The 15,416-nt window shown below is 39.5% G+C and overlaps 1 protein-coding gene across 4 annotated transcripts in view; it reads right to left on the bottom strand.

Moving 5' to 3' along the window:
* Nucleotides 1–15,416, bottom strand: part of kif21b (kinesin family member 21B) — a 99,392-nt gene that overhangs the window by 59,437 nt on the left and 24,539 nt on the right. For all 4 annotated transcript variants that reach the window (XM_061689086.1, XM_061689089.1, XM_061689088.1 and 1 more), the window contains exons 2-7: nt 9,690–9,912; nt 7,570–7,752; nt 2,912–3,061; nt 1,288–1,425; nt 607–789; nt 373–488 (exon numbers count right to left, since the gene is read on the bottom strand). In XM_061689086.1, coding sequence (XP_061545070.1) covers nt 373–488; nt 607–789; nt 1,288–1,425; nt 2,912–3,061; nt 7,570–7,752; nt 9,690–9,912 — 993 coding nt within the window. The remainder of the gene's footprint in view (nt 1–372; nt 489–606; nt 790–1,287; nt 1,426–2,911; nt 3,062–7,569; nt 7,753–9,689; nt 9,913–15,416) is intronic.

The raw sequence follows: 15,416 nt of genomic DNA, 5'->3' as shown, positions 1-15,416 counted from the left end.
TGAAATCATCAAACTCTAAAATATGTATATACAATTGACCCTGCTATTCGCGGGGGATAGGGACCAGGCCCGACCGCGAATGGCGGAAATCCACAAATAATTGATGCTTATTATAATTACCATGATTCCCCCCACCCCCAAAATGCAAATAAGTGGGTATCAAGAAAAAAATAACTATATATTATATATAATTTGGCAGGTTTGTTACCATTACTCTTCTATGTAGTGTGTTGAATTTACATGACATTTTTTGGGCCTGTTCTGTGCCACTTTAAAAGTGAGCATTATGACATTCGCATGTTTAGACTTGACTTTCAGGTCAAGTTTTAGAGTTAGCTTTAAAATAGCAACATTGTTGTGAATGTCATGTACCTGTTGCCTCCTAGTGAGTCCTGTAGCAGCCGAGTGAGTTTGGAGTCTCTGTAGGGAACATGCCCCCCTTTCTTGGACTGATCTCCTAAAGCACTGATGACATTTCCCAGGGCCAACTACAACATACACACACATTAATCACATACCATAAAAAGCCAACATTAAATGAGTCAGTGAAAGCAGAGGCAACGCACATGCACGCGTACACGCTCGCACAGTTTGTTTCTGCCTCACCAGTCCACAGTTAATGGAGATTCCCTCACGGGCTCGCTCTCCAGTGGCTCCTGTGCGTTTGAGCCTCTCAGAACCAGCCAGGTCCACAAAGTGGAACTTGGCCATCAGTGCTTCATATTCGGGCTGCTTGATGGCACTGGAGTCCATACCATTTAATTCCTCAGTCTTCCCCTCTCCATTCGCCTAGCGAGGAGGTTGGACAAGAAAAAATAAATTGAGCAAAATGTGTTAGAATGTTGGAAAACAGTTCATGGTAATAAGGTATTATGGTTCAAAATCTTTTCTATTTTTCAAGGTCTTCTGCAGAAATTTACAGCTGTATACATCAGATATTTATACATCTATGCTCTTATTATTGTACTTCATAACATCAACACGGCATTACGCTATAAACAGGTGAGTTTTGTAATAGCAGAGGGAGGCAAAACTTGACAAATACTGTACAAACCTTTTATGTACGGTTATGGAAGTACATTTCATTTCATTCGGTTTAAAGTAAAATACAGTACCCTTACCTGCCTTTCTATCCTCTCATTAATCCTAATCTTCCTTCCTCTGCCTACTGAGAGATTTGTACGTAAAAGCAGATTATGATGAAATTCTGATAAAACTCCCTCATCCTGTATCTTTTGTCTCTATTCGTTTTTACCCCTGATCCATTCATCCTGCAGCAGGACTCACCAATTGCAGCTGTTGTTGGCAGACTCTCATCTGACAGAGGTGGATAGTGAAGATGGCGTGTGAGCGTGAGCTTTGAGCGTTCATCTGTGTGCTGGCAGTGGTGCGGGACAGCGCGCCCAGCTTCAGACACTGCAGCAGCTGTGCACACACAAAATATGGCACAGCTACAACTTTTCATTTGAAATGAAGACAACCTAGTACAATTTGTCATCACGACATCTCTTCTGTCGTTCTGAATTGCCTCAACAACACCAGAACAATTCCTGTCCACATGAAGAGAAATTTCAGCTGTTTAGAATTGTACATGCATATAGCCTAAATGCACACGAATACGTAGTTCTTGACATGATCCCCCATAAAAGCATCCATATGCCTCACTTGTCTCTCAGTTGTCTTCACAGTTGGGAATGCAATGCACAAAGCTGTACCAAGAAGAGAGGCCGCTCAAGATTGCAGCATTTCATTGTCTGGTCTTACAAACGCTAATTAAAATCAGCCTGTCTCATCATCTGGTATAAACACCCTACCTCATCATTTTCTCAGTTTATTGCTGGTGTTCTTAAACTCTTTAACCGATTGCCATGAACCTGAATAGGCATTTAAGACATTTTTCAACATGCATTTCATTTCATGACAGGCATATGTAGGTAGTAGTAGAACCTGTGAGGTCCTCCATAATCCATTTCACGATGCGGGTTAACCTCCAATTTGTTCATAGTTTTAAACAGATTGTCCCAAAAATTGACCCAATTTGTTCCAGGGTCAAACAACATATACAGGCCTCTCTCATCTTTTGAAGTAACACAACATATAACGTATACATTAACATATTCTTACTTGTCATGCAAGTGTAAAAATAGGTTAACCACCATTAACATTGTTAATAAGATCAATATATTTTGGAATAACTGTCACCAATAAAAAAGCGACAAAATACCCCCACCCCCTTTTTTCTCCAGTCTATTCACGCTACAGATGCCCGTCAATGTGAAGACCCTCTGCTAAAGGGAAAACAAAAACAAACAAAAAAACATTCACCGCCAAATCAGTCAAAATCAGTGAAGCTGAAAGGCAGCTTGCAGGAGCAGAGTCTCCTTTGTTAATCCCGACCTCATTGTAGTTTTTTTACAGCTGACCAGTAGACAGTTGTTGACTTTTGGTAGCTTCTGGGGATGTCTGGCAGTGCCCTGCAATAGGAACTCAGTAGGTGGTAAAAACTGTCAATTTGAACTGACCGCAACTTAAGACTCGTTACTAAAATTAAGAACATATACACAATGAAATGACCTCCAAAGCACGTTAAAACCTCTGCAAAGGCAAATTACTGTTTTGATTGACACTGTGTGAGGTGGTGATTTAACAACATGCATAATACTTTGCTGATTTGAATATTTTTCCCCTCTCGCATAGCTAATTAAGGTAACAAGAATTTAGTAGCACAGATGTCAGTATGATGGGATGTACTACAACACTAAAAACTACAACAACAATCCAACTCACGCCTCTCCGGCAGCGTCAATAAAAAACATCATTCCAAAGGCAGAATTATTTGACACAGTTCTTGTATTTGATCTGGCCGGTGCACACACAGTATGTGCCAGTGTCATGAAACACATGCACTGACCTCCTCCTCTGACTGGACAAGTCTGGAAGTGACCCCGGTGGTGTAGATGCTGCCACTAGCATCCTCATGGATTTTTATGTTGGACTTCCTGCTCCGGCTCTCTGGATCTCTTGCACTGTCAAACAAGTCCAGGATCTCTTCATTGTAAAGCTAAAATGAATAGAGTATTTAATTTAAATAGCAATCCTTAAATTATCAAATCTGTAATCACATTCTAGCTTCACAAATCAAAAACAGAAGTATAAAATGGAGGAGAAAAGGTTTTATGCAGGACTGTTTTGAGTAACTATAATAATTAACACACTTGAGTGTAAATATTATAAAGTCTTATAAAGTCAACGGAGTGAGGTTCCCCAGGCTGGTGAAGTTACTACATAAATCATATTGTTTTCATGTATTGGACTACTTTTATACGTTGATATATTTCTTTACAATGTGTTGTGTTTTTTTTTTTTTTTTTTTGTTAAGTTTGTTTTGTCCGTTTCTTTTCTAACTGATTGTTTAATTTTGGCACAACAAAATATTTCTTTTTCTCTTCAGAAAAAAAAATAAAAATCTAAAAGCGGGACATCACATTGTCATTTAAAGGATGAATCGCTCTCTTGCCAATTTGCTGCACATTTCTTTGGATCATTTTTTGTATTGCCTCGCTCAGGCTATCATCAACGAGCGCTTTCTAAGTTTTGTCAGTCTAATAATGAGCACAAAAAAACAAAAAACAAATATGCACTGCCTACCTTAGTTGCATTTCGTGATACACAGTCAATAACGGTTGCGCATGCACAGATCTTTCTGCTCATCTATGAAAAGTGCTTCCTAACACAATCTTTAGCAGTTTTGGTGTTATTCTGACTGTTTATCCCTTTGTGTACTTTTTTAGAAAAAGTTTCGTGCGACAATAGCGCACCTCCTTCAGACTTCATTCATAATGTGGCGGCTGCTGTTTGCATTGGATTGGTTTAATGTGCATATAGGCAGAACTTCCACCGGGCGAATGGCTCCGTCAAGAGCTATTTTGACATTAACCGTTCGTTGTTTTAATTAAAGACACAATACAATTCAACAAATAACATGCATATACATACTGTAAATAGTACTCTTTGACAAAAATAAAATGATTTCCAGTCTTTGACAAAAATAAAATGATTTCCAGTCTTTGACAAAAATAAAATGATTTCCAGACTTTTTTTTTCGGACATCAATCACAAACACTATTAGATTTGTGATTGGATGATCAAGGATGTGGAGGCAGAGCTACCGCATACAACAGCTTTCCGCCTTACGCCGTGGAGCAGACAACTAGTTTTCACCTGACATCCAAGCGTTATGCACAGTGTCAATGATCGTCACGCAGCGCAAGTTGAAGCACAACATAGATTTTTCCATTCGTCCATACCAAGACTGTTGGCAAACCCAAAATAATAAAAGAATCATTATTTACCGGTACAATTAGTTCCCATACTTCGTCTATATGCAAAGAAAGATATCTTCCTGGACTAAATTTATACCCTGTTTAAAAAAAATTCACCATCATCACTGTGATCGAGAAATGATTTAAAAAAAAAAATAAATTAAAAAAAAAAAGTTACCTAAGATTTCATTAAGTCTCCTTATAATCCTTATCAAAAGAAACGTAAACACATTTAAAGAGCTGATTTGCCAAATAGATCATATGAGTGACCACTGAGATCAATGAGGCCAAGGGTCACAGAAGCTGTGAAGCTCAGCTGTTCCCCCACACTACCACACACACACGCACAAACAATCATCATCAGCTGAGATAACCTTTTGACCAGCGAAGCTATAGGAAGACGCCAGACAGTGACAGCAAAAACAGACATATTACCAACAACCAACCTAGATTATTGAGTAGAGTAATACAATTATTTTAAACATAATCAAATTATCCATCCGCACTTCCACAGACATTCAGAGGAAGCAAAACCATCCAGCAGAAACCTTAACTGGCTTTTTATCTCATTTCTCACAGACACGCTTCCCTCTTTCCCCTCTCATCCCTTTCTCTTATCCATCTTCCAGCCCACAGTGATGAAGTCTAATGTCAGTCGTAATGGCTAAGATTCATTGGTACAAAGCACAGCAGAAAATCCTGCCTGTCTGTCATCAGGTTGTCACTTCCTGTTTGTGGAAGGGGGTCTGATTCTTGTTTCCCCTTTTTGTCCCATTTGGTTAGTTAACAGGCCCAGTAACCCTCCCAGCTCACACAAGCACACATGAGGCTTATCGTAATTTCTTGTGTAAAATGCGCATTCCCCCCCCCCCCCAAAAATATTGTTAAAGTTCAATAGTGCGCATTATACATAGGTATAGGAGAAAATGGAGGGGGGGGACCTTCACATATTATAAATGTATGCCGCCAATAGAATAGAATAGAATCGCCTTTTATTGTCATGAACATGCATGCATGCACACGAAATTTGTTCTCTGCATTTAACCCATCACAGTCAACACATAGTTAGTGGAACACACTGGAGCAGGGGGCAGCTGAAGCGCCGGGGGAGCATTTCGGGGTATCAGTGTCTTGCTCAAGGACACCACAGCTGTGAGTCAGGGCGATATTGGCGAATGGTCCAGTCAGGGTCTTGAACCGAGGTCCCCCACGGTGGCAGGTGATGATCTTAACCATTTACATACCCAGGCAGAATTAGTGAAATGCGGGACAGAAAATGGATGGATGTTTTTTTTTTTTTTTTTATATAAATACGACTGATGACTAAACAACAACCATCATTAATTTCTTTATGGTTGTTTTCTTTCATGATAATGCTTTTGTGAAATGCTGAACAGTTTAATTTGAATCTCATTAAAATAAAATTTTATTTGTTTTGCCTGGTCCTTCATGTTTTCTTAAAAGGTCAGATGACAAAGATATTATGGGATCAGGTTAAAATTACCATTTGCATTGTTTATATGTTATGAAATACATGCACATAACTTACGGCAAGTTTTCAACCATAGTTTAGCTAGAAATTAGGTTTTTATGACGCATATTCAGTCCTCCCCGAACATACCCGAAGCTCAAGACACCAGGGTGTGGTTACTCTATCCACCGAAAGGGCTACCAGAAGTGGCGTTGCAATTGCCAAACACAGCACGCTATACACTATACGTAATGGCGAGCAATGTGTTGGAATATGTGAAGGAGGAGGATTTCAATGTACAGGAGCACCCAACTGAACTTGGCATCGTCAAAGCGTACATGTTTGAGCCCATCAGGAGGTCGGAACCTGACAGTGACGACGACGACCGGCCAAGTAGCAGCTGTACAACAGAAAATGAGAGTGGCCGCTGGCTCGATGTGACGGTATGTCAAAAGGATGTCTTTTTATACACTCATGGCTTGAAATAATGCCACCCCAGGGGTGCCAATATTTTTTAGCAAGACTACATGTATTATATATTCATATATGTTTCTGTGACGAGGCACAAGCGTTTACCTAGGATGCAGTATTCCTATATCTTGTGTGCCCCTTGCTCGAGTTGCGTTATAACACGCCGCACACAGTGTGGTATGTCTTTCCCGTGTGTCTGTTGGCTTGTCATATATGCAAAAGTACAGACGACAGTACTGAAAAGTATTGTGTGGGTCTTTTTTTCCTACTCCCCAGTGCATAGTAACCATATTAGAGTTGTGGGTTTATATAAGGAAACGCTCACCTCTTGTCTGCGCCGCTTCGCCACTGCTACGAGATTTAGTTCTCTTGCTGGCGGTGCAGGTCCCGATGGCCGTAGGAAAAATAGTTGGCACCGCAGCTGGTTTCAGCCTCTGCCTCTGTATCCAATGCTTTCTGCTAAGTCTTACTCAAAACACGGCGGTTCGAAGTGATCGGTACAGTTTGCTTGCTAGGCACCCATAGCTGGCCACGTTTCTTCTCCCTGTCGATTGACTTTGCCTATCCACTGGTCACATATTCCTATTTCACTTGGAAAGCCAAAAAAAAAAAACCTCTTGCCGCTGCCTGAACCATTTGTACAACCAAATGCCACACAATAAACCATCGTGACTTCGTTAAATCATACGACAACAAATATACAAGAACGGCAACAACAGCATGGAACAATAGCACACAACGCCAAATGAACAGGATGTTTGGCTCGTGTGACGTCACCGGAAAGAGACGAAGACCGGAAGGCGCGGGACGCAAAAAGCAGAAGACGCATTCTGCATCATATTGATTTAACTGCTGTATATCTGCCATATAATCACTTTGAAATGGCAGATGTGGTTTGTAAGGGGGTTCTAGAGTTTAAAAAATATATATATAATCTTTGTCCTCTAACCCATTGTACTCATCTTACAAATTCTGCCTGGGTAATCAAACGTATGAGCACAGCGGTGTGTTTTCTCATTTACTAAATAAAAGTAGGGCTGTGAATTTCAAAATAAGAGCAAGTAAATAAAAAGAAAGTATGTGTTCAAATAAAGTGCTTAACTTCAGAATAATTTTTTTTTTTTTTTTAAATACAGATATTTCATGCTTTGATCACATGGGTAGAAGCAAAATCATGCATTGTAAAAATGCATTATACATAGGAAAAAGGGTTTTCCAGAATTTGTAGGTCAACTTTGGGGGTGCGCATTATACACGAGAAATTACGGTATGTACTGTACATCCAATTCCCTCTGCATCACGTACCTCAAGAAACTGGGCGCTGACTTTAAATTCAGGAGGCTGGGTGCCAGCTTCTTTGGCTTGCTCCTTCCTGCTTTGGATCCCTTCAAAGAGCTGGTGAACAGCTCGTGGGATGATGCCCTGCTCCGGCACGGTTAGATTCACATCGAAACCGGTCCCCATGGTGTAGGTCTTCCCAGAACCAGTCTGAATGAAGCACATTCAAACTCCATATTTATAGTCCAAATATAGCAAATCCTATAGTCTTACATTACAAAATGACCTGAATTTTAATATGCATTATACAGTGACAGGTAATCACACTTAATGTAAACTAAAGTAAATACTCTTTCTTTTGCACCAATCTACCTTCAAGTGTGATCTAGAGCAGCGATTCTCAAAGTGTTGTATGGGTACCACGAGTGGTACACGGACACCCTCAAACTCAAACATTTATTTCGGTAAAAAAAATTATTTAACGTTTATGTGGAATACACAGTATTTTGACTGAATCATTGTTCAAGTACAGAGGCTTTCAATAATATTAAATATACTGTACTTTTGAGGAAATAAAAATCTGTCTTCATTTGATGAACATTTAGGCCTACTATGCTGCTGTATTTTAATGTAGGTCAACATAGTGATACTTGGTAAGGATTTTTTTAGGTGGTACTTGGTTTAAAAGTTTGAAAACAACTGATATGGAGCATTAAACCCATTTATAAATTGGATATGCATGTACTGAGAAAAAGCATAGGGTACATTTACAATAAAGCATTTTGTGAAAATGTAAAAAATATTAAAATGAATCCTAATAGGGCTACTTCTTGTGTCACCTTTGGCTACGATATGAATAATTTTGGTCTAAACTGTGTATCGCTGGCATCAGGCACAATCCTCGTACCTCCAAAACCATCACTTATTCAGGAAACCAAAAAAAATAAAAAATGTTTGTTGAGCCATTAACATTGCATCGTAAAAGAGAGCAAGCCAGTTTCAACACTGGTAAAAATAACAGACCCACAAGGGGACTGACGAATAATAGTGATTTGTGGAAAAAATATTAAATTGACCAAATTTGGACATAGGAGGTTTTGGCCCCACACCAGTGATATGTAAATTAAATCCCAAACTTTCTTTGAATCCACTCCAATAAAACACAATCTTCTTAGGTAATAGTCTTACTACGACACTGCACAGCAGACGTGGCATCTGTAAATCTGAGGATTATGGTGATGTTTAAAGAGAAAATGCTACCATATGACGTACTGAAAATTTTGCAACAAAGGCTGCTAAACATTTAAACATTAACCGTAAAAGAATCAGGGATGTAATCTGATGTAATCTGACAAAAAAAAATGTAAAAGAGTATAAACAAGGAATTGGGCAGAGCTTTTAGAGTGATACAATACTACGATGTTACATAATATTAGATATTAAATTATAGCAGATACTGTTTTAATTAAGGACCATTATAAATGGAAAAATCTCTATGCAAATACAGTCTTATTACCTTACTTGGGTCAAGGAAAACACAATTACATTTTAGTGCAGATCCAGAGGCACAAAAACATCACTATTACATATAATTGTTGTTTGCAGTATATATAAGTGCACTGCAACACAGTGAGATGTGTTTCTTACTTTTGGATTTTATTGAATTATGAAGGTAAACCTTATGTCGTGGCCATTATATTCAAACTTCTTACGGGTTATAAAATGTAATATTTCTCCAAAGCTCTCGTAAACATAGTAAAATGGAAAGACAGCAAAATACCTTCAGTATGTTTAACAACCATGGATCTAAAAGCAAACAGCACCAGTAGATGCAGAATACTAAAACCCCAGGAAATCCCAAAAATAAACCCTTTTTGAATTAACACACATCCTGCGTGATCCGATCACAAACTGACAGTAGAGGTGGGACTACAGCGAAGGTATTGAGAGAGAACAGTGTTCTCACGCACAATTTGTTTAGCTGCATAGATGCAAATGTTAAAAGCCTGCAATAAAGCAAACCAGCATTGCACTACACATGCTTTGTTTCTAACTAATGGGAATGGAGAGCACTCAATGACATGCATCTGGAAACGGTTCACACCTGGCAGTAATGACAGGCTCACACAGAGACCTTGGCAACATACCTGGCCATAAGCAAACACGGTGGCGTTATAGCCCTCAAAGCAGCCCTCTATGAGCTTGTGCACACATGCTTGGTAGATGCTCTGCTGTTCTGAGTCGATGTCGAAAACAAAGTCGTAGGTGAAGGCCTTGTCTTTTCCCAGGAGGACTTGCGGCTCTCCGTGGGTGACCAATGTGCACACGTGGCAGCCCTCAATCTTCTCTTTGGCCATCTGAGGACGTATCCTGAGAGATGACAGAAAACATACACAATGAGTGAATGAAATATTACCATTATTTGCTGTAAACCAAAACTTGGAATGGATGTGATGTAAAAACCGCTGGCTGTGCCGTTTTCATGAAGCATCTTAATCAAATATTATTCACGGGCTGGACGTGACCTCCTGGTGTGCACAAAAGTAATCCATTTAAACATGATCTCATATGGCTGACAGGACTATAACTCCTTTCACTGTTTACCATCGAGAGATTGAGAAAGCATGCAACAAATCCCAAGATCACGATAGAACAAACACACAAACACAGGCCATGTCCAAAAAAACGATTTGCCTCGCAGGCTTTTTCATCCATTTTGATTTTGTTCATTGTCTGTGTTGATTATTTTGTTCACTTTAGATCTATGTGTGATGGTATTTTGCCTTTTTCAGAAATACCTTTCAGGCTTATGATTGGTTGAAAAGGCTTAAGGGGCAAATTCTTGACAGCTTGCATATGTACACATACACATAACCATGGTCAAGACATGCTGAATGAAACCGCCTATTGACTGCCACAGGGAGAAGATCAGATTGTACCTAACATTGTAGCTGCTGCGAGTGCATGACAAAGCATAAAAAAGACATGGCGAGTCTTTGAGAGAAGATCAGATATCCTCATAAATTCTTAATGCACCATACCGTATGTAAATCCCACTGTCTTAAAGTTTCCAGTTCTGACAGGTTGTTCATTGCAATTAAGTGCTTCAGTCTGACATCCCAGGTGTGAAAAAATCTTAGATTTGATGTGTCTGAAAGATGCAAACTCACTGACAGAAGGAGACCAAGGTAATTAAAATTGAGATAATTTTACATCTTTTCCAGCAGAACAAGCAAGACGGCTGCAATGTGATGATATAAAGGTGCTATTTGCCTAAAAGGGACCACGTGAACTAATTTATATTGGAAGAGAGCAGCGTGAGCACAATTTATGTGAGTGTATGTTAACTTCCTGCCAAGAAAAAAGCTCAGACATTGCAGTCTACATTAAGCATACAATCTGTCCCACAGTCATGTGGTCATATTGGTCTTTTTGTGTGGAGAGGTAATCACTTTAGAATCCAGAGAACATGATGAGCAAACACTATTGGAGCATTGTGTCTACCGCTCCACATGCTAAACCCTGGATCAATCCTAAGGGGATGCAAATCAACTTGCTCTCTCACAGAGACCCCCGATTGGATGTGGCAACAGAGACACACTCACACATCAGTGATACGGTAGAGAAAAGTGAGAGTTCATCATCTGATGCTGTGGAGAGTCTCCGCATCGCAAAGACACACGTAGGACCAACTAGTGCACCGAGACAGCATAAAAACATGATGTACGAACAGCACACCGCTCGTCTCAAGTATGAGCCACTCCCACCAATAACACTCCCTCTCAAGCTCTCAATTCCTCAGACATGGCTTTGAGTAACCAAGGATCAACTAATCTGTATAAATATACACCACACAAGACCACCTTCAGATAACCTTGACACCACAGTTAATATAAATGGAACCACACACACCCCATATGAGGACCTTTTAAGCCTATTGTTGACAAAGGGGATAAGGCAAGGTAATGTAAACTGGCATATGCTGGTTTTTAGCCAGTGTCACATGTCGTTAACCTGTAAATTGTATGTATATAGAAATACATAAAGAACTGTTTGATGTTCAATAGATAAGTAGAAAACTATAATGTGACCTGTAATGTCAGGTCTAGTTCTTGTGATTTTGCATTTATAAACCACAATAATGGGTTTGAAACACAAAAATAATAATAGAACAATCAAATTGCATTGAAGAGTAGACCTTTAACTTTAATCTAGGAATTAAAGCCATTTTCTGTCACTCTATTTCGCCATAATGATCAGTTAAAATTAGACTTTACACCGATTTTATCGGGCTGATCGGTATTGGTCGATATTAAGCATTTTCGGCTGATCGGCTTTAATGTCATAATTACACCGATTTACACCAATTTTATCGGGCTGATCGGTATCCGCCGATATTAAGCATTTTATGCTGATCAGCTTTAATGTCATAATTCACCGATGCGATCAATTCCACAAAAGACTCCGCGTCGCCGCGTGCACAGTATATTTGAATCCAAAAGCTAATTTATTTTTAGCCTTGTTGTGCGTCTTTTGACGTAGTACTGCATAAATAAATATCTGACGGCCAATGAAGTTATTTTTATTTTTATTAATTTTAAAAACATGTCGGCGGTGTGGGACAGACAACACGTCTGAGACAGGCAACGTGTAATGCCCGCATCAGACTACGAGACAAATTTGCTCTTTCACGATTGCGCTGTCAGGCTACTGCAATAAAATCTTGTATTCCGATACCACCGCATCCCGTTTTTTACGATCGTTGGGCTTTATCTCGTCAACTCAAATGCAACCGGATACACTCGTTACCGTGGCGACGACAACAAGAGTGGATCGCGCCGACTATATTATGAGGACAAAATGGGGAAAAACGTGTTGGTGGTCACCAGTGCTCAGGACAGGAGAAGGACGTTCGTTTAAGGCTTGCTTGAGGTATGTTCATGTATTTTTATATGGTACGGCTCACAAGCAGGCAATAAAATGTTATGTAGCCTAGCAAGGTACTGCTCGCACGAACGGTTGGACGTAAACATGCCGCCGTTGTCAAATTATGCTCTAAAGTTTCGGTGTGGGTGAAGTCATTTAATTGAAGATAAAGTAATTTAATTACAGTAAGTTAGCACCCATTATTTCTGTCATGTAATGTTGGTTTGACCTGACTGATTAGAATACACGATTTGACTAGAGCAGTGATTCCCAACCTTTATGGAGGCAAGGAACATATTTTAAAATTGAAAAATCTCACAGCACACCAACAAACAAAAATGTCACAAAAAGTGGATACATTAATTACTGTATTTACTTTCTGCCATCTAATAAAAGACCATTTATCATTTGTTCTGTCTGTCACAATGCCTCACTGGCATAAATAGAGGAACAAAGATAATTTTTTTATTGTAAATGGAATTTTTTGAGCAATTAAGTGCACAAGTACATACAGTAAATGAATAGGTCATTTAAATAGACCTTGATAGATCTTGTGATCGGATCAGTTATCGGTTTTTTAAACTCGCTGATCGGCGATCGGCCCCAAAAATCCTGATCGTGTAAAGCCTAGTTAAAATCCATATGATGAAAATACAATTTTTCCTTCATGATGAGAGAACATATTTCCATTATTTTAAAAGTATTGTAAAATAAATTAAAGCCATTTCATGCAGAGTACTTCCATTTTCAGGAGCTCAAAAGAAAGACAGGTAAAACAGATGATTGAAGAATATTTTCTATTGTGAAGAAAAAACATTTCCCAACGTCAACATAAGTCAACGACTCTGGAGGAGGTAGGTAATTGTCAAAATTTACAATACAGAGATTCCTTGATGAATTGTACACTGGCAACATTGAAGTACAGAAAGGAGTCAGAGGAGGCTTTGACAGAAAAACGTGTGTTGAATGAAACCAAGGTGAACGTGTGTATCAGAATGACAGAAAGAGGAAAATATAGAGAAGGAAAGGAACATGTCAAGATCCAAAGCATACCACATCATGTGTCAAACATCGTTGAGGCAGCGTTATGGCATGGACATGTATGCATGATAATGGACTCACTCGTGTTTATTAATGACAACTGACTGAATTCTGGGGTGTATATGCGCTTTTCTTGTTCATTATTTACCAAATATCAGCATGAGTGAGCCAGGGTCATTTTATAACAATGGCACTTGGGCTTCATGCCGCATGGTCACATTTTGGACTCATCAGTGCTTTGCTCATTAGGATAATTACTTTTCATTGTCATTTAAAAGACAACATCTCTGCATCAGTCTGCACCTTCACAATTGCTCTCTGCTCATGAGTCGATCAGTTAGACACAATGAGACTTTTTGTACAAGTCTGTTACTTAGGATGAATGTGTCCCAGGAATCCAAAATGTTAGTTGTGAATTGTTATATTCATCCATTTTCTATACCGCTGATACTGTTTAGGGTGACTGGGAGCCACAGCCAATCCCAGCAGACATCAGGCGAACAGCAGACTACACCCTGGACTAGTGCCCAGTCCAAAGTTATTATAGTAACTGATCGGGGCAACTTTATGGTGGTATCATTGGCTTTCCACTTACATACTGTGGCCCCAACCGTGCTCACGGGAATGTTCAGAAGCTTAGATCTGCGCCTGAATCCAATGCCATCGTTATGTTTTGCAACAATTAGTTTGCGAGGGTCTTGAGACAGCTCTCTGCTCTTACCCATCATGAGATGTGTCTTGACTCACACCTTGGGGTCTCCTCCCGGTGGGAAATGCCCGAAACATCTCACTAGTGAGGCCTCTAAAAACTAAACTAACTGAATTTGTAAAAGTCAAAACAAAATAAAAACCAACTATTATGGAAAATCCAAAACTATTATAACCCTGGGCCAGTGAACCACATGCCACATATCGACAGGTAACCATTCACACTCAAATACAGTCACTAAGTGGGAACCAAATTCAGGCAAGTGGACCACTACAGTGTTAGCGGCATTGTCATTCTAAGGGGAGTAGATGAAACAAATAAATAAAACATAAAATGAGAGGATGTGTTGAATTTGTAGAAAAGGTTATTTTTTCTGCGGGGTTGTGAATTTTTTTTTGTTTTACCAATTTCGGTTAATAAAACAAATTACATTATGAATGTCCTGTACAAAAAAAAATGCCCCGTAGTTGTCAGTTGTTGGGATTGAGCTAAAACTGAATTCAAGAACATTTCAACAAGCATCTGCATTAATGGAGATAAACATGTCTGACTGAAACAGACGCACACACACACACACAAAATGGCAAACAAAAACACAATGATGAAAGTCAGTGTGTCCACAAGGAGAAGAATGGCACATCTATTTATACTCATTTCACACACCCACAAAAGACTCAGCTGCACCAACAAAGGACAGGACCCATAACATTGATTGGGACAGCAAACCTCTCTCTCTCTCCACTCACACACACACACACACACACACACACACACACACACACACACACGCACGCACACGCAAAAGCACACAGTCAAAAACTCATTACACACAAGCTCCGAGGGAATTCTCTTATTAGACTAATTATCAAATCCAATAGTGCTAAGTAGGAACAGTCTGAAAAAGGCAAACAAACAAACAAACAGTCACATGCACTAATTGTGCCTCTGACAGCAGTCAAAGTCAAAGATGGCAGATGGGGGTGAAGAATATGAGGTGAATATATTCTACAGAGTGTCTTTTCCATCCAGAACTGCATTCATGGGGTTGTGAGGCTAAAGCATGCGATGAACCAGCCTCAGACATGTATTGTATGATGGAGTTTTCCATCCATCCATCCATTTTCTGTACCACTTATCCTCACTTGGGTCGCGGGCATGTTGGCGCCTATCTCAGCTAACTCTGGGCGAGAGGCAGGGT

The sequence above is a fragment of the Phycodurus eques genome, chromosome 10 (genome assembly GCF_024500275.1).
Source record: "Phycodurus eques isolate BA_2022a chromosome 10, UOR_Pequ_1.1, whole genome shotgun sequence".
Classification (NCBI taxonomy): Eukaryota; Metazoa; Chordata; class Actinopteri; order Syngnathiformes; family Syngnathidae; genus Phycodurus; species Phycodurus eques.
Note: the sequence above shows the minus strand (reverse complement) of the source record. Positions and strands in the feature narration are given on the sequence as shown.